The following is a 20,196-nucleotide window of genomic DNA, read 5'->3' on the forward strand; positions in this document are numbered from 1 at the left end:
TGGGTGTTCGGGTGTGGCGCGCAGGACGGGTGAGGTCAGAGGTCAGAGGTCGGGGTCCAGGTCGAGACAGGAGGCCGTCGGGGGTGATTACAAGTACTGCGGGTAATGGCAGAGGAGCGACCGGCGCGTCACAGGAGGAATGAAGCTGCAACGAAGGGCAATAACCAGTCCCGCAGCCTTCTTCTGCAGGACACACCAAGTGCGCCAAAACGGGCAGAGTGATGGAATGCCTGGGGCGATCTCGAGCGCGAATGAAGCTCAAGGGACTAGGCTCAACTACGTAGGGGTGGGGGATGCTTGCACCGTGCAGCAACGTCGACCATACAGCGGGAACGGTAATCTCCAGCACTTGCTCCCGGTCTGCCCTACATGGCCCTGGAGCCTCGAGCCGGTGGTGATGCGGTGCGAAGGAGTCTCAGCTGAGCGAGGATGATGACGACTGGGGCTGGATAAGAAGTGCTGCGATGGCATTCGTCGGCGGAAAAACAAGCTGCAACATATGCCTCAAGTATCGAATAGGGCTATGGGCGCCACAGACTGCGAGAGGCTGAGTAATCACGTGCTCTGCGTCGTGTGGGTCCGCGGAAACATCCATGGATGCAGTACGTTGTAGGTTGCTCGAGTTGTCTAACATGACCAGAACACATGTCACGCACAGTATATGCGCATACAATGCTGCAATGACCTTATACACGAAACAGCTTGGACAGGTCTACGGACTACATCGCGACAAAAACCTGCAAAGTGGGTAACCCAACGTCAACGTAGGCTCCAGGGTGTTCAGTTTTTTGCTAGGTTGACTTGCAATCATCGAATTATAGTTGTCCCACGCGCATGCCGAGCAAGACTGCTTTTCAACTCGGGGCCGATCTGATCTAATCGCCTAATGCAGGGCGGATCCATGGCGGATGCACCGCGTTCGTCCGCCCGGATGACGATGAAACCCAGAGCTCTCCAACAGCGCCCACACCACACTAGCATTAGCATCTCACACCAAAGCTGCCTCCGACGCTCCACTACCACCACGCGGAATGTCCGTCTCCAGTTGTATCAGCTAGCATCTCCCATTACCTTTCTATTCACTTCCCTACCGCATTCACATCCTCTTACCTCCGCATACTTCCGCGCCACTCCGTTAGGCGCACCTCCCCGTATCGTATAGAGGCATCCATCAACATGCCAGCGAGCGATTATGATGTCCGCGCCCTTGCGCTCCCTTTAGACGACGAGGAAACAGGCCAGACGCCAATATGGAGCCGACGTCCGCAATCATCCACCTTCCGGCGCAACGCATCGCACCACAGTCAACAGAGCTCATGGCGGCAGCGCGCCATGGACAAGTACGATACACTCTCGCGACGAGTCCTCGATCAATATAACAAACTTTCTCCCCTGCAGAAAGTGCTGTTTTTCGTAGGGAACCTGGTGTTGGCAGTGGGCGGCATACTGTTCCTGGTGTACAACGAGCGCATATTCGGGGCCCTGTTACCCGTCGCGAAGAAGTGGAGAGACGTGACAGCCGGATGGCTGATCCTCTGGGTCTTGATCTTCATCGTATCATTTCCGCCATTGATTGGCTATTCGAGTTTACTCACCATAGCCGGCTTTGTCTATGGCTTTCCAAACGGGTATGCTTCACACGTCATTCACAACATGCAATCTGACAGTGTACCAGTTGGTTCATAGCCGCGACAGCAACCGTCGCCGGCAGCACGGCATCCTTCCTCCTCTCACGCACCCTCCTCAAATCCATGGTCCACCGCCTCATAGCCAATGACACGCGCTTCGCTGCCCTCTCTCTCACCCTCAAACACGATGGCCTCAAACTCCTCGTCATGTACCGCTTATGTCCGCTACCATACTCCATCTCCAACGGTGCCGTCGCAACCTTCCCCACCGTACACTGGGCATCCTACGCTCTAGCCACAGCCATTGTATCACCAAAGCTGATGCTTCACATATTCATCGGCAGCCAACTCGAGAAGATTGCTGAGAGTGGAGGCAAAATGGACCCCAGCACAAAAGCTCTATCCTACGTTTCCATCTTCATTGGTCTCGTTGCGGGTGTTACCACGGGCTGGCTTGTATACCGCAAGACCAAGGCCCGCGCTGCACAGCTAGAAGCTGAAGAGCGTGCGGGTATTCGTCGCATGAGTATCGAGGACCTTGAACATGAATACGCGGATGACCCGGGAGCGCTGGAAGCTGCCGAACGATTACGCGAGGAAGATGACGACATCAGTCTCCGGACGACATGGGACGATGAATACAGAGATGAACCACCCGAGACGGGTGATGCCGTGGAAATCGGCGACGATCCTTTCAAGGATGGTGATGCGAGTGACGGAGAGGAACGGGGACGCGGAAGGCAGAAGTAGACGGTCCTTTTGCTTAGATCGCTTGGATAAGGCGCGTACCTACTATAGACTACTAGAATTGAATCTGCATCGTCAAATGTCATTCTCTTCCAACTATATATCGTGTGAGACGGGTATCATTTGGCTACCAGCCATGGGAAAAGCCTCTTAAGCTCATTCCATATTGTACACATTCCACATTATGTTTGCCTGCTACAGACGAGTTTGCGTCTTCAGAGAGCTTTTTATACTGGTCCCTGGAGGTATTCGGTGTTTCCCCCATGGACAGAGGCGTGAGGTATGAAGCAACGTACGTATTCGGGGTGCCGCTATACTTTTTGGATGCTACCCAAAACGATCACCGTATGCTTCAACATGACAGCGAGCTACAGCAAATATGACCGATTTCCTACGTAATTTAGTATTAGTATCACCATCATCGTCACATGCGTCAGAAACAACAACCATAACAGAGGAAACGTTCATTTGTCATATACAGAGCCTCCACCATCCCACTTCCATGAGCTGAAAAAGAGCCGTATATGTACCGCTAACAGGAGCACAGGGAATCACAAGAGGTATTCGTCGACCAAGGTAGGCGTGCGTTGCCAGGCTGATGTCAATGCAGAAAAACGAACAAATCTTCCATATTGAGACACAGCTGATGGCGAGGACGCATCTTCTATTATACATCTATTCTCAAAGACCAATCAGCACTTTTTTGGCCCCTCAGAACATTGGAATAGACAGTACCCACTCTTCCAGCCTTCAACTCGTTTATGCCGCGAAGCTCTTGGTGAAGCTCTGTGCAACCTCCCTGAGCTTGGACTCGAGGTCCTTGCTGAGCGCACCTTCCCGGTCGATCTGGTTGAGCATGTCCTGCTCGTTTGATCGGAGGTGGGCAAGGAAGTCAGCCTCCCACTGAAGAATCTTGCTGACGGGTACGGAGTCGAGGAGACCGTTGATACCAGCGTAGATCAAAGGAACCATCTCGTTGACGGCCATGGGAGAGTACTGCTTCTGCTTGAGGAGCTCGGTGAGACGCTCACCGCGCGACAAAGTCTGCTTAGTCGCAGCATCGAGATCGGAACCGAATTGGGCGAAAGCAGCAACCTCACGGTACTGGGCCAAGAAGAGCTTGAGGGAACCGGCGACCTGCTTCATGGCCTTGACCTGGGCGGCGGAACCGACACGGGAGACAGAGAGACCGACGTTAATGGCGGGACGGATACCCTTGTAGAAGAGCTCGGCCTCCAAGAAGATCTGGCCATCAGTGATGGAAATGACGTTGGTGGGAATGTAAGCGGACACATCACCACCCTGGGTCTCAATGACGGGCAGAGCAGTGAGCGAACCACCACCAAGCTTGTCGTTCATCTTGGCGGCACGCTCAAGGAGACGAGAGTGGAGGTAGAAAACGTCACCGGGGTAAGCCTCACGACCAGGAGGACGACGGAGAAGCAGAGACATTTGACGGTAGGCAACGGCCTGCTTGGTCAAGTCATCGTAGATGATCAAGGCGTGCTTGCCGTTGTCACGGAACCATTCACCCATGGAGCATCCGGCGAATGGCGCGATGTACCTGAGGTTGTGTCAGTCAATGTCTCGTATCAGCTCACGTCAAGCAAGAAAAAAACCGAACAGGCCTGCAGCCTACATCAACGTGGAAGCACACATGATATGTGACCTGGCGTCGATGTAGGCTCCAGACCTATTCGAGTTTTTTTCTTGTATGAGGTGAGCTCGTACAGATAGAACTTACTGCAGAGGGGCGGCCTCAGAGGCGGTGGCGGCAACGATGATAGTGTACTTCATGGCGTCGTTCTCCTCGAGGGTCTTGACGAGCTGGGCAACGGTGGATCGCTTCTGACCGACGGCAACGTAGATACAGTAGAGCTTCTTCTTCTCGTCGGTGCCCTTGTTCCATCGCTGTCTAATCTTTATGTCAGCTTGTGTTGCTTGCAGGCGGAGGAATATTTGCGTACTGGTTAAGCATGGCGTCGAGGGCAACAGCGGTCTTTCCGGTTTGACGGTCACCAATGATCAACTCACGCTGACCACGTCCGATGGGAACCATGGCGTCGACGGACTTGAGACCAGTCTGGACGGGCTCCTTGACGGACTGGCGGGGCAGGATACCGGGGGCCTTGAGCTGAGCACGGCGGCGCTCAGTGGTCTTGAGGGGACCCTTTCCGTCGATGGGGTTACCGAGAGCGTCAACGACACGTCCGAGAAGAGCCTCGCCGACGGGAACGTCGACAATCTCTCCGGTACGCTTGACGGTCTCGCCCTCCTTGACCAAACGGTCAGAACCGAAGAGCACAACACCGACCTGGCCGGCTTCCAAGTTCATGCACATGCCCTTGACACCGGAGGCGAACCTGTCACCCCGTTAGCTTCCATGGCAAATTGTCGAACTGTGCAAGTGGCGTACTCGACAAGCTCCTCAGCCTGGACGTTGTTCATGCCGTGGACACGGGCGATACCGTCACCGACGGACAGGACACGTCCAGTCTCGGAGAGGCTGTTCTCCTCCTGGACACCGCGGATCCTCTGCTCCAGGATGGAGGAAACCTCGGTGGGGGTGGCCTTCGCATCGGCGGCGTAGGATCGGATGGCGTTGGTGAACGCGGGAGCGCGGGTCTGTGGGCGGGCAAAAGGCGTCAGTGGTGCACTTGGGTAGAGGGGAGCTGGTCCCGCCGCCGCGCAGCCCGGGCAGTTCCATCAACGAAGCTCCATTGCGGCGCCAATGGCATCGGATATCGGTTCTGGAGGCTGCTGGCGATGGCTGGACGGGCGGCAGGCGCAATTGCAGGCGGTTGCGATGGACTTACCGACGCAATCCTGCTCGTGGCAGAGATTGCAGCGACCCGGCGGCTCGACTGGCGGATGGCCCTTGAGAACATGGCTGCAGCTGCTCAAGAGTCTAATTCGGAGGCTCTGCAACCAATTGAGATTGATGCAGGTATGGAAGAGGGGAGATGGTGATGGAGTGCAGGATGGGGAGCTCTGCTGTGAGGAAGAAAGTCCTGCGGTTCGGGAGGAAAGCGCGGACCTTGGCGTCTACCCTAATCCTAAAAAAGCCGCATCTCAACCGAGCTCTCTCACTGCAACACCACGTTGGCACTCGACGGGCCATGATTTGACTGGCGATTTTGAATGAAATGCTAGACAACGAAACGGAGCATTCAGCTGCTACGCATCATTGCGTTGACCTCTTCGTACGACATCCCGATCCGATACACGATCCTCGTCTACATGGTCAGTACCCCACACTTTGATAAAGATAAAGTAAATGTTTGTGGATACCTTCGGACTGCGTTTCGGTGTACGGTACAATTGATATCACGGCCTCCCTTGCAATCTCATACGGTCAGAATCAGATAATTGGTATCGACTGAAAGCATGTATTGTACGGATGGCGTATCTGCCTCAATCGCCCTTCCAATACATCAGTACTTGTAACACATACAAGGGCGCATTCCAACACATGTCGACGGACCGTCCTCCATATTGCAATCTACATAAACGAACAGCGAGGAAGACTACGATAGCTCCGCCATATCGTGGATGTTAAAGCTGTTAATACGTTCTTGTGTACGACATAGTGTCTTGCTGTAGTAGCCAAAAAAAGCTACGCCAATGTGTCGAGTATTCTTCCAGCACGGGCTACTCAAGAGATCACGGTCGAAATAGCATGGCTTCCAAATGTAAAATAGCAACATTCTAAATTGGTATCCTACTATGTTATGTGAATCTTTAAAAACTCGCTGCCACTTATGCAAACTTGACTACCAAAGACAACGTATACCTCAAGACGCCGCGTACACCTTGCTCCTGCGCAATGCTCCTTCTCCTGCAGTATTCATACACTATTTGCACTGTCTTCTGGTCCTCCAATGTCTGCTTCGATTAACCTGCAAGTGCCAATAACTGGGTCCTTGGCTGCTTAGGCGCTGTACATCCGTTGTCAAGTCGCGTCTCATTTCGCGGAGCCATTCTGACCCTTCTCCTTGCTCTTCCTAAACTTCTGAATCTCCGACTCAACAGCCTGGTCTATCCGGCGCTTGAGTTCGGGGCGGTAGCCGAGCATGAAGAGTATCTCGAACCAGACGAAGAACGGAGCCAGGAAGATGGCCTGCACAAGGTTGTCCAGAAGCGCTGGTGCTCTTCCTTCGAACTTTCCGTGTCCGACGAACTGGGCGATCCAGCAGGCGATGTTGATTGCGCCGGCCCACGAGTTGGCAGTCGCACCGTACGTTGACGTGAGGTGGTTCGCATACGCGGTGCTGCCGATAAGGATTGGGGCAATCATGGCACCTGCGACAGGTTCCATGAGGATGTACAAGGTCGAGTACAGAACGGCTCCGGCGGTGCCGACGTTGAGCGGGAGATTAGGTACCGAGAGCCATGACGGTATGGGGACGGCAGGCGTGTTGGTGAGCTACTATCATGTTAGAGGGGCCGCGATGAGGGCAGTCTGATGCCTCACCAGTAGGAAAGACGTCAACAGGATCGGAGGTACACAGAGCAGATGTATTCCGACGTTGACCTGGCACATGGCATGTTAGTTGACATGTGAAGATGCCCTCTGACGACGGAGCCTACTTTATTATGGTGGTATGCTCCGTACTAGATTCCAGTCAGCCAAGTACAGACATCTGTTGAAGAATGACGTACGAAGACGAGTTGTTTCTCTAGATTGAGAGACATGGTGCCGGATGGGGAACTTGGGCGCGTGCTAAAGAGTGGGATGGACGTCAAGAGACTAAATCATGTCTTGGAAGCGCAGGATGGAGAGTCGAGCTCGGGGAGTGTGGAAGGACCAAGGCACCGGCGGCGGGAGCCGAGAGATGATGGCGCAGGGTGAATGGGTATCACGACATGGGTGTGTGGGGGTGCGCAAGCTGGCAGGTGGGAGTTGGGTCGCTGCTCGGGCCTTAGCGAGTGATTTTCCGCGCCGAGAGCCCTGCAGCCCTTGGAGCTCACCTTTCCTGTCGCGACCATTGCCCTGCTACAAGACACTCACTCCGCCCACATCTGCGACCACTGTACCCTCGGACTTGCACGGGCGCCGCGATCACACTGCAACTTGGGTGCATGGGCTGTTGCATATAAGAATCAGGGCTGCGTTGGAGGCCGAAGGCGCGTCTCGCTGAAGCACGCGCGCTGCCTACCGCATACTGTCGACTCTTGACTGGGCCGCTCAGCATAAAGACAATAAAGTCGCATAATAGCAAGGACGACGGTCCTGTCTTCACCTTGTCTCGATCTTCACCGTTGAACCGTGCAACTCGTCCACACCGCGCATCTCCTCTACCGTATCCGCCGTACAACGCGCAACATGTTCTTCCTCAAAGAGCTTGAGAAGACGATCCAGCTGCATCCCTCGTACTTTGGCCCGCTCATCCGTCAGCACATCCACCGCGAGCTGCTACAAAAAGAGGAGGGTTCGAGCACGGGAAAGTACACCATCGTGTGCATTCTGGACTCGTTCGACATCTCCGATGGCAAAGTGATGCCTGGCTCCGGCTCTGCGGAGTACGTTGTCCACTACAAGGCGGTCGTATGGCGGCCATATAAGGGCGAGGTGGTATGTGGAAGCGTCCGACGTGATCATCTAGTCCTTTGCTAATAACGTCAAGATGGACGGCATTGTCACCTCAGTGCTCCGCACCGGATTCTTCGTCGACTGTGGATCTTTGCAGGCCTTTGTGGGACGCAGTGTACATCTCACCCTAATTCATGCCTCCATCCATCACTAACAGCGACAGATGATCCCCGCTGAAATCAAGTTCGACGCGAACGCTACACCCCCGCAGTGGACCGACGACGGAGAGCAGGTTATCGAGAAGGGCACCAACATCCGCATAAAGATCAAGGGTCTGAGATCAGAGGTGGACAAGATGTATGCGGTCGGCACCATGAAGGAGGTAAGAAAGATGAACGTCGGCTTTGCCGAACATCGGCTAAGCAAAGCTTTTAGGATTACCTTGGCCCATTGCCATCATAGCAGAATGAGTCGACGGCTATTGACAGTATGCGCCATTGTGGAGGGCCGGTGCGCGAGCAGTCTGCTCAAACAGGCATCTTCACTACAGAACAGATGTTATTGTTCGGCGGGACCATCTGGCAATTCATGCACAAATCAACATCGTCGGTAGAAACACGAAGCGAGATATCGAATTCTTGGCTGTATCAGTACTCGCAGGGAGCAAGGCAATTGCTCAATTGGTTCAAGGGTTTGCAGAACCAGAGCAGATGTGGCTGTATTGAAGACCACAGCGGAAGGAAATCATACCATCTAGATTTGGCACAGTTTGTAGCGCCATGCATTCCAATAAATTCCCAGAGCAGGCTTGAATAGGAACGCGTCGCACAATCTCATTGTAATGCAAGTCTTAGTGCAGCGCGGGCGGCCCCTTGCGTCGAAGAGTGGCTTGGGGCGTTTCGGCCAACACCAGCTCCCGCACCTCCGCGTGAACTCCGCAACTCCGCCCAGCTGGACACTGTTCATAACCCGCACCCGCGCCTTGCCACTATACCCATTTCTTGAGGCTGGTCTCATCTGATCCTGCGTCGCCTTCTACTATCATGTTATAATTGCTTGCATTCTTGTTCATACTTGATCATTACCATGCCGCGACAGCGCGCCGCGAAGGAGGAGGAGACGGAGCTGCTAACCAAAGAAGAGAGATCCGCGCGCACTTCAGAAGACGGCTCCGAAACATCCATATCCTCCATTTCCACAACCTCGCTCGTCCTCGAACACATCAACGACCCGTCCCTCAATCGTGCGTCGCAACCGAAGCGTGGGGAGAAGTACACGGACGACGATGACGACGCAAGCCAGGCGCGCGAGCCGTTCGACGTCGAGGATGGGCGGTTCAAGGCCCCCATTGCTGTAGACAAAAAGACAAGGAGGTGGCTATGGATCGTGGGCACGGCCTGTGTAGCTGGATGGGCGCTTGCGCTCGTCTTCTTCTTGATGAACGGCAGCTACAAGCACGCTTCGTCCAGGCCACACGACCCTCTTGCTAGTTCTACCAAGGGCTCGGGGAGGAAGATCACGTTGGACGATGTCTTCGGAGGCCGGTTTTATGCCCAACAACAGAGTGTCGCATGGATACCGGGACCAAAGGGCGAGGATGGCTTGTTGCTTGAGAAGGGCTCGAGCAACGAGGAATACTTGGTCGTTGAGGACATAAGGTCCAAGGGCGAGGCAACGTCTTCTGCGAGCAAGACCACGCTGATGAAGAAGAACACATTTGAGGTGGATGGCACATACGTCTATCCCAGTGATGTTCAGCCAAGTAAAGACTTCAAGAAGGTGCTGGTCACGTCGGATTACCAAAAGAACTGGCGACATTCCGGTACTGCGAAGTACTGGATTTTTAATGTCGAGACACAGACTGGCGAAGCTTTGGATCCGGACCAGCCAAACGGCGCAATCCAGCTAGCCTCGATATCTCCGCAGTCGGATGCGGTCGTGTTCACGAGAGACAATAACATGTTCCTGCGCAAGCTGAACTCCAAGGAGGTTATACAGATTACAAAAGATGGTGGCTCTGAGCTCTTCTATGGTGTACCTGACTGGGTATACGAGGAGGAGGTCTTCCAAGGAAATAGTGCGACATGGTGGTCTGAGGATGGCAAGTACATCGCTTTCTTGCGTACCGACGAGTCTACCGTCCCGACATACCCGGTCCAATATTTCGTGTCACGGCCTAGCGGAGAGAAGCCCAAGGCTGGCGAAGAGAACTACCCCGAGGTTCGCGACATCAAGTACCCCAAGGCAGGCGCCCCCAACCCCATCGTCTCACTGCAGTTCTACGACGTCGAAAAGGGCGAGGTCTTCAGTGTCGAGATAGAAGACGACTTCAGTGACGAAAACCGTCTGATCACCGAAATCGTCTGGGCCGGCAAGACGAAGCAAGTACTTGTTCGTGAAACCAATCGCGAGAGCGACATTTTGAAGCTCGTCTTGATGGACGTCGAGAAGCGCACTGGCAAGACAGTAAGAACCGAGAACGTCGCTGAGCTGGACGGCGGCTGGATGGAGGTTTCACAGAAGACAACGTTCGTACCGGCTGATCCTGGCAACGGCCGCAAGGATGATGGATACATTGATACAATCATTCACGAAGGCTACGACCATATCGGCTACTTTTCACCATTGGACAGTGACAAGCCTGTATTGCTCACTCAGGGCGAGTGGGAAGTCGTTGATGCGCCTTCTCGCGTGGACCTGAAGAACAACCTGGTGTACTACGTTTCAACTGAGAAGAGCTCCATGGAACGACACGTATACTCTGTACTCTTGAACGGTACTGGAAAGAGCGAAATGCTGGAGAATGGAGGCTCAGGCTACTACGACGCTTCCTTCTCAGCTGGTGGCTCTTACGCCTTGATCACCTACAACGGACCCGGAATTCCATGGCAGAAAATCATCAGCACGCCATCGAACAACGACAAGTACGAGAAGGTCATTGAGGAGAACAAAGCGCTTGACCGCTTCGTCCGTCGGCTTGAGATGCCCATTCTCAACTATCAGACAATCAACGTCGATGGCTTCGAGCTGAACGTCCTCGAGCGTCGTCCACCGCACTTTAACCCGAAGAAGAAGTACCCTGTTCTTTTCTACCAATACAGCGGACCAGGCTCGCAGGAAGTCAACAAGAAGTTCAAGGTTGATTTCCAGTCGTACATTGCCGCCAGTCTCGGGTACATCGTGGTGACAGTGGACGGGCGAGGTACGGGTTTCCTCGGTCGGAAGCTTCGATGCATCACGAGAGGCAACATTGGATACTACGAGGCGCACGATCAGATCGCCGCGGCCAAAATCTGGGCCAGCAAGAAGTACGTGGACGCTGATCGACTCGCGATCTGGGGCTGGAGTTACGGCGGTTTCAACACACTGAAGACGCTCGAGCAGGATGGAGGAGAGACGTTCAAGTATGGAATGGCTGTCGCTCCTGTGACTGATTGGCGGTACTATGGTAAGAAGATTCACGGTACTCATCTACTTCGCTAATTATTTACTGCAGATTCCATCTACACGGAGCGCTACATGCACACGCCACAGAACAATGCCGAAGGCTACGACAACTCCACCATCACCGACGTCACTTCCCTAGCGAAGAACGTCCGCTTTTTGGTCATGCACGGCGTCGCCGATGACAACGTGCACATGCAAAACACGCTGACCCTGCTTGACCGGCTGGATCTTGCAGGTATCGAAAACTACGATGTCCATGTGTTCCCCGATTCGGATCATAGTATTTACTTCCACAACGCGAATCGCATTGTTTACGACAGTAAGTGAATCAGTGTGCCATTGGTATGAGGAAACAACTAACGGAATTCCAGAGCTCAAGTGGTGGCTCGTCAATGCTTTCAACGGCGAATGGTCGAGGATCACGAATGCGGTGCCCAAATCGCAACTTGATTCGAAGTCGATAGGACGTGAGGCAAAGCCTCGATATGTATAGTGTTTGACGCGTATAGAATGCGTAGGCGTTACAGGCGCGGAACTCCAATATCGTTACCTTGCAGAAAACATTTCCATCAACCATCCCGAGTGTTCAGAAACCGTTGAATTTCGCAGCTAATAAGTCGAATGATGTAGCGAAGCCAGCTAATACGCATAATGCAGTGCTTGTACTTGCTGATTCGCCGTTTTTGAGTACCAGAGTAAACCTGGGCATATGCTGAAGCAAGCCCCACACTTTGACGCGACTTTGAACCCACTTGACAATCGTGATATCGCGGTATGGTAATAAGAAGTCTCGCTCGATGCATTTGCAGGCCCAAAAGTGGCTGTCATTGAGGAAGCTCTCATCAGCTGCTCTTTCCCCTCTCGAACCCCACTTTTGAAGCTACTACATCACACATCGCAAGCATGACGGCATCTTCACCAATCCACTTGCCTTTTCCGCCCCGACTAAGTCGTGGTTTGATATATAACCTTGGAAACCTCAAATATCGACAGAATGAGTTTCGAGCCTAGTAACCTAGCCGTCTGCGAAACGTGTGGCACGCAATTCGACGTTCCGCTTGAGCAGCACCCGGAGACATGTCGGATCTGCGATGTATGTCCATCACCAACACCAAGAATCTGGAAACAGCACAGCCAGGAAACAAAACACTAACGCAGTCAAGCTAATCAATGTCTAGGACCCCCGCCAGTATGTTCCCGCATCAGGACAATCCTGGACCTCGCTCTCAGCCTGCCAATCCCTTCAAAAGAACACTTTTGAAACGGATAAAGAAGACCCTCGTATCCACTACATAACCACTGCGCCTTTGTCTCCATCAGAACTCCCTCCCGGTCTGGCCGACTCTAGCACGACCCGCAAGCAACTAGGTATTGGGCAACGCGCCATCTTACTACAAGCATCCCGCGGAAACATCCTTTGGGACTGCGTCGCTTTCTTAAACCCTGATACGATTGAGTTCATCAAGGGAAAGGGCGGGCTAAAGGCGATTGTGATCAGCCATCCGCATTTCTACACGACGCATTTGGAATGGGCGAGTGTTTTCGGGTGCCCGGTGTATATGTGTGGTGATGATCGGGCGTGGTTGAATCGGAAGGATAAAAGTGGTGTGAGAAAGTTCGTCAAGGGCGTCACTGAGATTGAAGAACTTGGGGGCGAGGCCAAAATGATTCAATGCGGCGGGCACTTCGACGGCAGCTCAGTGTTGTGGTGGGACCGGAAGCTTTTCATCGCTGATACGTTTATGAGTGTACCTGTCAGTCCTCCTATTCTCTCATGAATGGAGTCACGGTTGCTAACAATTGTTATAGTCTGGTTTCAACAACGCGCACCGCGTCCCTGTTACGACATCGTACTCGTTCATGTGGGCGTATCCCAATATGATTCCACTAACGCCCAGGGCTATCCATGGAATCTGGAAAGCGATCAAGCCGTTCGAATTTGACAGGACGTACGGAGGGTTTCCAGGGCAGAATCTGAAGAGGCCGGATTTGAAGAAGCAAGTGTTGGATAGCATGAAGATATTCCTGGGGAGAAGTGGACATGAGAAGGCGGAGATATATGAGGAAAATGTTTGAGATGAACTGGAAGGGGTCTGGTGAATGGCCGGCGGGATAGAAATTGATAGACTGAATAGATGTCTGTGAAGATAAGCGGTAATTACATGCAGCTTAGCAAGCAGATTCGTCGCGACACAGTACAGTGTAAAGAAGATTTATGTTCTAGAGGGACCATTACCACCACCCAGTCGATGCAGGCTTATCGTGAATCCGTCTAATGCTCAATATGAAACAAGTATGTACGATCGTAAGGGATAGTCCATGAGAGTAGAGGCGGGTAATAGCGCTTGAGATGTCATAGATGTGACCCGCAGGATATTCCAGATTCCGTGTTTATGCGAGAGAGCCTCCGAGAACCCAAACTTCGCCGTTAGACACCTTGTCGGCAATGCTGGTCACTTCGACGTCGGCAGGTTGGATCTGTAGGCTTATGTTAGCTAAGAACAAATAGAACCCAACCCAGGTAGGTATGTCAGTAAGTAAAGGTCGGCAAAAATCCAAAAATGGTCAAAAATGACCAAAACATGGGCAAAAAAAGATCCTGGAGTATCTGACTATAGCCAGACGAATGCTGAACAGAGTGGGACTCGAACCCACGCCACTTTCGTGACCAGGATGTCTTGGAGGTAATGAATTACCGTAGACTTAATGTTAAGAAACCTTAACCTGGCGCCATAACCAGCTCGGCCATCTGTCCTATACAGGGAATTGATGGAAAATTGACAACGAGATACGAATATATTGTTGGTTATGTGGGCGTGGGACAAATGGCGGGGCAGTGCCAACCAGAGGGCGGGACTACCGACATAGCGGCATGACTTACCTTCTTTTGGCCGTCTTTGGATTCCCACCAAATCTCATTGCCGGCAAGCGTCTTGACTTTCTTGCCCTCCTCCCATGGGCTCTCCGGTATGATGTGGCGCTGCACAAAGCGCTCGAGGTTGCCCCGCGCTCGGTCTTGGCCGCTGGTGCCCTCATATGCGTCCGCGCCGAAACTGTCGTAGTCGTCGGGGTCTTCCCAGGGCTTCCTCTTCAGGTCGCGCATGATACTGTTGTTCGGTGCCAGCACTGTGGCATTCTGCGAGGCGTTGTCGAGGCGGCCGGAGACTGCGTCGATGTCACGTGTCAGGCCGCTGAAGATGGCGATGTTCTGCGTCTTGCCGATGACATCTGAAATGATGACGCCAGTAGTCGCCTGGCCTTCAGGGTTGCTCATGATGTAGTCTCGGAGAGGTGACTGTTCGCTGAGGATGTTGAACGACTGGATGATGCTGTCGAAGGGGCGGGCTTGCGCAGACGTGGCAAGTGTGAGGGCGATGGTTGCGAGAGGGTATGCGACGAAAGAGACGGGCTTCATGATCGTTCCAGATGGTGCATTAGGGTGTCGTTACAGGTTCTGGGTGAACGCGGCGTTGAAGATGGGAGCACAGACGTCATGCCGCGGTGAAGCCAAGACCTCGTGACCACGCGACGGGTCCACGGGTGCCTTCCGAGCTTGGGGACCGACTCTTCTTTTCCTCACATGCCTTCACCAACGTGACACCCCGCGCCCTGGAGCGCGTCTAATCCAGTCGCGCCAAGGTTCCAATACCCGCCATGGAGCTTCAGATACCAACCGTCACCACCGTGAGTGCAGCAGTCGAGTATCGCGCTCGTAGGCAGTCGCTAAGTAGCTCAGGACGACCTACGCGCCTTCCATGCGCAACACTTCCCACACGCGCCGCCGCCAGAGTATATACTCTATGGCTTCGAGGCGGAACCAGAAGTAGCCGATGAATATTACGACGAAGCCGACGATGGGCTGGGCTACTACCCCGACGGCACGAAGCGCACCCTGACCGATGAGCAAATCGCCATGTTTCGACACTCCGAGATCCATGCAATGTTCCGCAAACGGCGAGTACGGAAGGAGAATGGCGAAGTCTCTGACGACAACGCTGTCCCTGCAAGCCCAGTGGGAACGGTTCCACCTACCCAAGAAAGCTCCTCGCGCGCGGCTGATGCCGACAAGACGCAGCCTGATGCGTCTGCAGAACCGAAGAAGCAACAGTGGGCGACCAACAGTGCCACATCAAAAGCCAAGGCCAAGAGAAAGCGGGATAGATACGCGAAGAGGAGGAAAGAAAGAAGGCTGGAGAGAGGCTTGCCGCGTAGACGGAGCGGGCGCGACGGCGCAGACAGCGGCGATAGTGACGATGGAAGCGACGAATGGGACGCCTGGCACCAGGCCAACGGGCCCGACGTGCAAAAGGACGAGACACTCGATCTCGACTACTGAACGGGCAATGGCGACCATTGATGATCAATCATTCAATCGATGCAGCAGCCCCTCCAATACAAATGCTGGCTTGGAACAGATACAACACATCCAGCCGGACTCAAGTCGTAAGTGCCCTTCTTTCTTCACTCCCATATGCAATGATGAAACCCTAGTTATCATCCTTAGGCGTAGCCGGCGTCAGGCTTGAGACGAGGGTGAAAGACTGCTTGCGGCCTGATCTCTTGACTCGTCTGGCGCTTTCCAAGACGACTCATAATCTTCTCACTGAGCACCACTTCTCTCCACAACCACATAACATACTATCCGTATCATTGTACTGACTGTTACTAGAACCAGGGTCAAGAAGTTGAGATAACGACATGTACCGGAAGGAGGGAAAGAGACGCATAGCTGATCAGCAGCTTTGGTTGCGCCGAGGCATATCTAGCGACTTCTTTGGACCACGGTCACGGCACCTACAATCTATAAGAATCGGGAGCATTGATTGCATTGAAGTCATGAGAGCAGCGTCTTCAATCTATCTCCCTGGTGCACCTTATCCAGAATAGCACTAATCTCGAACGCAAGAAATCTCAATATCCAGCACAACTTTTGATAAGTAGCTAAATGGGAGATCGCCGCAACGCTGTCAAGTGTCGTTATTCTATACGTGAGTGCTCCTGCCGTGTTGGACTTGAGTTGTTCAGCGAGTGAACCGTCTCCAACCCGTCGAATGAGATAGCCAAAACATCTCATCATCAAGTGATTTGAAGGACTGCAGGATCGAACCTATAGCTTCATTAGCATGGTTCCATGCGGACAGCTTCATATCTGGTCGACTTACAAGTTTCAACGACCAGACCATGGTCGATTGGTCTGGTGTACCTTTACTTCGACCGACATTTCTCGGATGCTTGGTTCGAGGTACTCGTGTACAGCCTCCTCCGTTTTCTCGCGGGTCATAATTGGATCTTGGGCCGAGTATACTTCAACTCGCAGCTCTTGCAACGCGGGGAGCGAGTCAGCAAGCATAAACTTGTTGCGCACAAAGAAGAACTCTGTGAGCTCTATGACGCTTTCGGGCGAAACGATGTCGAATTGCAGTATCGTGATTTGTTTGCGCTGCCGTAGCTTGAATCTTCCGAAGGATCTCTTTGCCCGCTGGACAGAAGATATGGAGAACACCGTGAGAGCCAACGGCATGATTGCGGTTTCGGAGTAGATCTGACGACAGGTTCTCAGAAGAGCAGTGGCGTTCTTCGGCTCTGCTAGTGAAGGATAGAACTTCCCTCTCGCATCTGTCTTATACAATTTCCCTCCCAATGCAAGCTTCCAGATTGTATTGCGGATTTCAGCAGGTATACGAAGCAGCGGAGAACTCTCATTTTGTTTGACGCTGACAGACTGTTAGCTGTTGCTCTTACAGAAAGACTAGTTACACTCACAGCTTTTTTTCATCACCTTTGGGTGTGACATTCAGTAAGCCATTTCGAAATTTGTGGTATCCGCGCGCCGGTCGCTTGATGACTTTGTTTGCGGACTTTTTGGTGACAGGTGCTTTCGGAGCTTTGTCGCCGGCGGCGGTCTTGCGGGGCGCCATTGATGGTTCAGGTCGTCGGAATTACTGAGGTTGTTCCAGCAATGCGCGGTGTTCTGGGTTGGGGTACAATCAAGAGATGGATTGACCTTTGAGGTAAAAGCGGCGAAAGACCTGGCAGCGGAGGACTACTACGAAGGCAACAGCGTAAGACTAGCGTGTGACCGTGCGTTGAGCGAATCGGCAAGCACGTGGCAGTGTCAGAGATTGGCGAGGGGAGGAACGATGTTGATGGTGATACGAATCACTGAGTATGGGTTGCTATCTAATATCCACGCCGTATCGTCGCTCACCTCACGCGACATGTATGAGCGAGCGCCGGTACCGTTGGAGATGAGGATGGTCAGTTGATTTTACCCTCTACTTCGTGCTGCTACTTGACATTATATCTGGTCTCACCCACCTTCACCTCCTACATCCGGCTCGTATCAGGTACCTCATCTCTTCTGACTCACCTAGTAAGCCCGACCTGCGCCTTTACCTAACCGCTAGGGCCCGGCAGTTCCATAAGTAGTAGTCTACTCTACTCCTTTCCTTGGACATCTACTCTACACCTCCTACTTCATCGACAGCCTCATCATGGCATCTCGAAAGCCTAAGCAGACTGCGACCGTCGCCAAGAGCATGAAGGCTTCCACTGGTGCAGGAGTAGCCAAGCGCAGTCACAAGAAGCTTCGCTTTCATGCAAACGGCCTGCTCAATGTCGAGCAAAAGACGGGGAAGTACCTCAAGATGTCAGTATTTCCATCGACTTGGGTTCAAATGGTTCACTGACTTGAACATAGCGCGAGACAGAACCAGCGGGACTCCCCATTACTGCGGTTGCCAGCAGAAATTCGCCATATGATCTTCGGATACGCACTTGGTGGCAAGACATTCCACATCCATCACCTCGAATATCAAGGCATCGCAAAGAACATGACGATCTCAGAGAACGCCCTCGCTCTGCTCGCTGTCTGCCGACAAGTCTTTGCTGAAACCGCTTTGCTACCCTTCAGCTCGAACACCTTCTCAGCTGTACATCCCCAAGTGTTTAATATGTGGATCGAAGACTTTCCCTCGGTCTTCGCTGAAACTGTCACGTCGGTACGCCTTCATCCATGCGTAGAGTTCTCGCTTCCGGATCAATGGCGCGACATTCACGACGGCATACCAGATTTGCGAGACATGTTCCTCGGCCACGGAGATAAACGATTGTCTCCGAATCTGGTCTCTCTCAAGTGTGTACAGCTTGCTATTGGTATCACAAATGTAAGCCACAAGAAGCTTAGCAAGAGGCGATGGAAACGTGGCTGGGAGTTCATAAAAGGTCTGTATGAGACAGAGAACAGCGGGATCAAATTCACCAGGAGTCCGAGGAAGTCCTAGGTCATTATGTGTTTCTTGGGGATTTGCGACGGTTGCTTTTCTTGTCCCTCTTTGGCAAAAGTTCTCGAAATCGGTCTGGTTTCATTGCGAATGCCGGAGTAAACTGCAGGTCCTTGCCTGGAAAAGCCTATTCATCTAGCGTCTTGTTTCACTAGCATCATGCATCTCTTATGCCACACAGCGAGCGGCTTTTCACTCCAAGCAGCCCTTATCTGGGATCTAAAAATTATACCTTCGGCTTATTCGTCTCCTCTCAACCGCTCCACCGACGCACCCGTGCAACTTTCAACTCAACATGTCGGCCGCTCAAATTACATCTCAGATCAACACATTTGACGACAAGCCTCGCCGAGGAAAGCGCGGTTACCACAAATCCAAAGATGGCTTACTAAACGTCAAATCTATAGGTAGCGAAATTGCTATGTAAGCTCAGCACCATCACATCTAAATTTGCAATACTAATGCCAGTGTAGCGTACAGCGAAACGCCGAAGAGTCGCCTCTATTACGACTTCCTGCCGAAATCCGCGCCATGATCTGGAAGCTCGCTATTGGAAACCCTATCATCCGTCCAGCATGGGGTGGACCTATTAAGCCACTCAAATATAGATCCCCGTTTGAGGAGCGAGCGTCTGAATTCCCCGCACCAAGGCACCGCTTCGCCCTCCTTCGTGTCTGCCGCCAGATCTACTCGGAAGCTGCTGCATCTTTCGCTTCTACGACTTTGGCAGTTTAACATATTGGCTCAACCACGCGACAAGTGCTCAGCAAAAGGCTGTCCATAAGGTACAGTTTGGCCGCTATGAGTACATATCACGAAGGTGGATGTCGAGACACTTTGCGAAGGAATTGAAGAAATTGCCGGCGTTGACTCAAGTTCAGATATCGTACTATGGGTACAATGCTGAGGCAACTAAGGAATTACTAGATGGGTTGGACAAGATGAAGGGGAAACTCGGTAAGACCATGAACGTGAAGCTGGAATACCAAGCTCAGCAAGGTAGTCATGATTGGGTTTGGACTTTCTTGCATGGAGATGACTTCAACGTGCAATGAGTAGATAGAATCTTGCTGCAATTACCTATAATCGAATATTGGATACGTGGTGTCGACGCGCATGTCATTGACGTCTCGAAGCCCAGTCCATCTTGAACATCTTTCACATTTGCCAGATTTCTGACACGCGTTGACGAATGTAGTCTTGCGACTGTACCCAACATTACCGATGAATCTCCGCTTTACGAACCAAGCTACCGTATTGCCCCGAGGCGGAGGCCCAGATGGCACTTCCCCCGTCCTCATGCCTAAGGGTGCCGGGATCGTCTGGTCGGTATACCACCTACACCGTATTGAGTCCATCCATGGTCCAGACGCAAGAGTGTTCCGGCCAGAAAGGTGGGAGAGTGGCGAGTTGATTAAGAAGGCTCGTCCAGGCGCTGGATCCGTCGACTTCAATGGCGGCCCAAGACTTTGTCTAGGTAGTAAGCGAACAACGGTGTATTTCTGAGTCGCGAAATGCTGATTCCGGATAGAGGATTACGCATTGATGGAAGCTAGCT

The 20,196-nt window shown here is 52.7% G+C and overlaps 11 protein-coding genes across 11 annotated transcripts; 7 read left to right on the forward strand and 4 right to left on the reverse strand.

Moving 5' to 3' along the window:
• Positions 1-1,176: 1,176 nt before the first annotated feature.
• On the forward strand, positions 1,177-2,378 carry J4E85_010179 (uncharacterized protein; the record flags this gene model as incomplete). Its single annotated transcript, XM_051474393.1, has 2 exons — positions 1,177-1,628; positions 1,676-2,378. 2 exons carry the CDS (start codon positions 1,177-1,179, stop codon positions 2,376-2,378), a joined length of 1,155 nt encoding a protein of 384 aa, XP_051321886.1.
• A 756-nt stretch (positions 2,379-3,134) lies between these two features.
• ATP1 (Alpha subunit of the F1 sector of mitochondrial F1F0 ATP synthase) lies at positions 3,135-5,263 on the reverse strand (the record flags this gene model as incomplete). The annotated part of the gene is made up of 5 exons (XM_051474394.1): positions 3,135-3,939; positions 4,120-4,290; positions 4,343-4,738; positions 4,792-5,000; positions 5,192-5,263. The coding sequence occupies 5 exons, from the start codon at positions 5,261-5,263 to the stop codon at positions 3,135-3,137; spliced, it is 1,653 nt and encodes a 550-aa protein (XP_051321887.1).
• A 1,076-nt stretch (positions 5,264-6,339) lies between these two features.
• Positions 6,340-7,070, reverse strand: J4E85_010181 (uncharacterized protein; the record flags this gene model as incomplete). The annotated part of the gene is made up of 4 exons (XM_051474395.1): positions 6,340-6,801; positions 6,850-6,909; positions 6,966-6,989; positions 7,038-7,070. The coding sequence occupies 4 exons, from the start codon at positions 7,068-7,070 to the stop codon at positions 6,340-6,342; spliced, it is 579 nt and encodes a 192-aa protein (XP_051321888.1).
• Positions 7,071-7,701: 631 nt separating this feature from the next.
• On the forward strand, positions 7,702-8,370 carry J4E85_010182 (uncharacterized protein; the record flags this gene model as incomplete). Its single annotated transcript, XM_051474396.1, has 4 exons — positions 7,702-7,950; positions 8,003-8,083; positions 8,132-8,290; positions 8,344-8,370. 4 exons carry the CDS (start codon positions 7,702-7,704, stop codon positions 8,368-8,370), a joined length of 516 nt encoding a protein of 171 aa, XP_051321889.1.
• A 624-nt stretch (positions 8,371-8,994) lies between these two features.
• J4E85_010183 (uncharacterized protein) lies at positions 8,995-11,848 on the forward strand (the record flags this gene model as incomplete). The annotated part of the gene is made up of 3 exons (XM_051474397.1): positions 8,995-11,356; positions 11,405-11,674; positions 11,727-11,848. The coding sequence occupies 3 exons, from the start codon at positions 8,995-8,997 to the stop codon at positions 11,846-11,848; spliced, it is 2,754 nt and encodes a 917-aa protein (XP_051321890.1).
• Positions 11,849-12,349: 501 nt separating this feature from the next.
• J4E85_010184 (uncharacterized protein) lies at positions 12,350-13,431 on the forward strand (the record flags this gene model as incomplete). Its single annotated transcript, XM_051474398.1, has 3 exons — positions 12,350-12,448; positions 12,534-13,109; positions 13,165-13,431. The coding sequence occupies 3 exons, from the start codon at positions 12,350-12,352 to the stop codon at positions 13,429-13,431; spliced, it is 942 nt and encodes a 313-aa protein (XP_051321891.1).
• Positions 13,432-13,746: 315 nt separating this feature from the next.
• Positions 13,747-14,770, reverse strand: J4E85_010185 (uncharacterized protein; the record flags this gene model as incomplete). Its single annotated transcript, XM_051474399.1, has 2 exons — positions 13,747-13,833; positions 14,237-14,770. 2 exons carry the CDS (start codon positions 14,768-14,770, stop codon positions 13,747-13,749), a joined length of 621 nt encoding a protein of 206 aa, XP_051321892.1.
• A 239-nt stretch (positions 14,771-15,009) lies between these two features.
• On the forward strand, positions 15,010-15,691 carry J4E85_010186 (uncharacterized protein; the record flags this gene model as incomplete). The annotated part of the gene is made up of 2 exons (XM_051474400.1): positions 15,010-15,039; positions 15,092-15,691. 2 exons carry the CDS (start codon positions 15,010-15,012, stop codon positions 15,689-15,691), a joined length of 630 nt encoding a protein of 209 aa, XP_051321893.1.
• An 831-nt stretch (positions 15,692-16,522) lies between these two features.
• J4E85_010187 (uncharacterized protein) lies at positions 16,523-17,273 on the reverse strand (the record flags this gene model as incomplete). Its single annotated transcript, XM_051474401.1, has 2 exons — positions 16,523-16,941; positions 17,135-17,273. 2 exons carry the CDS (start codon positions 17,271-17,273, stop codon positions 16,523-16,525), a joined length of 558 nt encoding a protein of 185 aa, XP_051321894.1.
• A 576-nt stretch (positions 17,274-17,849) lies between these two features.
• Positions 17,850-18,638, forward strand: J4E85_010188 (uncharacterized protein; the record flags this gene model as incomplete). Its single annotated transcript, XM_051474402.1, has 2 exons — positions 17,850-18,004; positions 18,056-18,638. 2 exons carry the CDS (start codon positions 17,850-17,852, stop codon positions 18,636-18,638), a joined length of 738 nt encoding a protein of 245 aa, XP_051321895.1.
• A 295-nt stretch (positions 18,639-18,933) lies between these two features.
• On the forward strand, positions 18,934-19,373 carry J4E85_010189 (uncharacterized protein; the record flags this gene model as incomplete). Its single annotated transcript, XM_051474403.1, has 2 exons — positions 18,934-19,061; positions 19,112-19,373. The coding sequence occupies 2 exons, from the start codon at positions 18,934-18,936 to the stop codon at positions 19,371-19,373; spliced, it is 390 nt and encodes a 129-aa protein (XP_051321896.1).
• Positions 19,374-20,196: the final 823 nt, after the last annotated feature.

The sequence above is a fragment of the Alternaria conjuncta genome (genome assembly GCF_024043145.1).
Source record: "Alternaria conjuncta strain BMP 0040 chromosome Unknown scaffold_21, whole genome shotgun sequence".
In the NCBI taxonomy this organism is placed as follows: Eukaryota; Fungi; Ascomycota; class Dothideomycetes; order Pleosporales; family Pleosporaceae; genus Alternaria; species Alternaria conjuncta.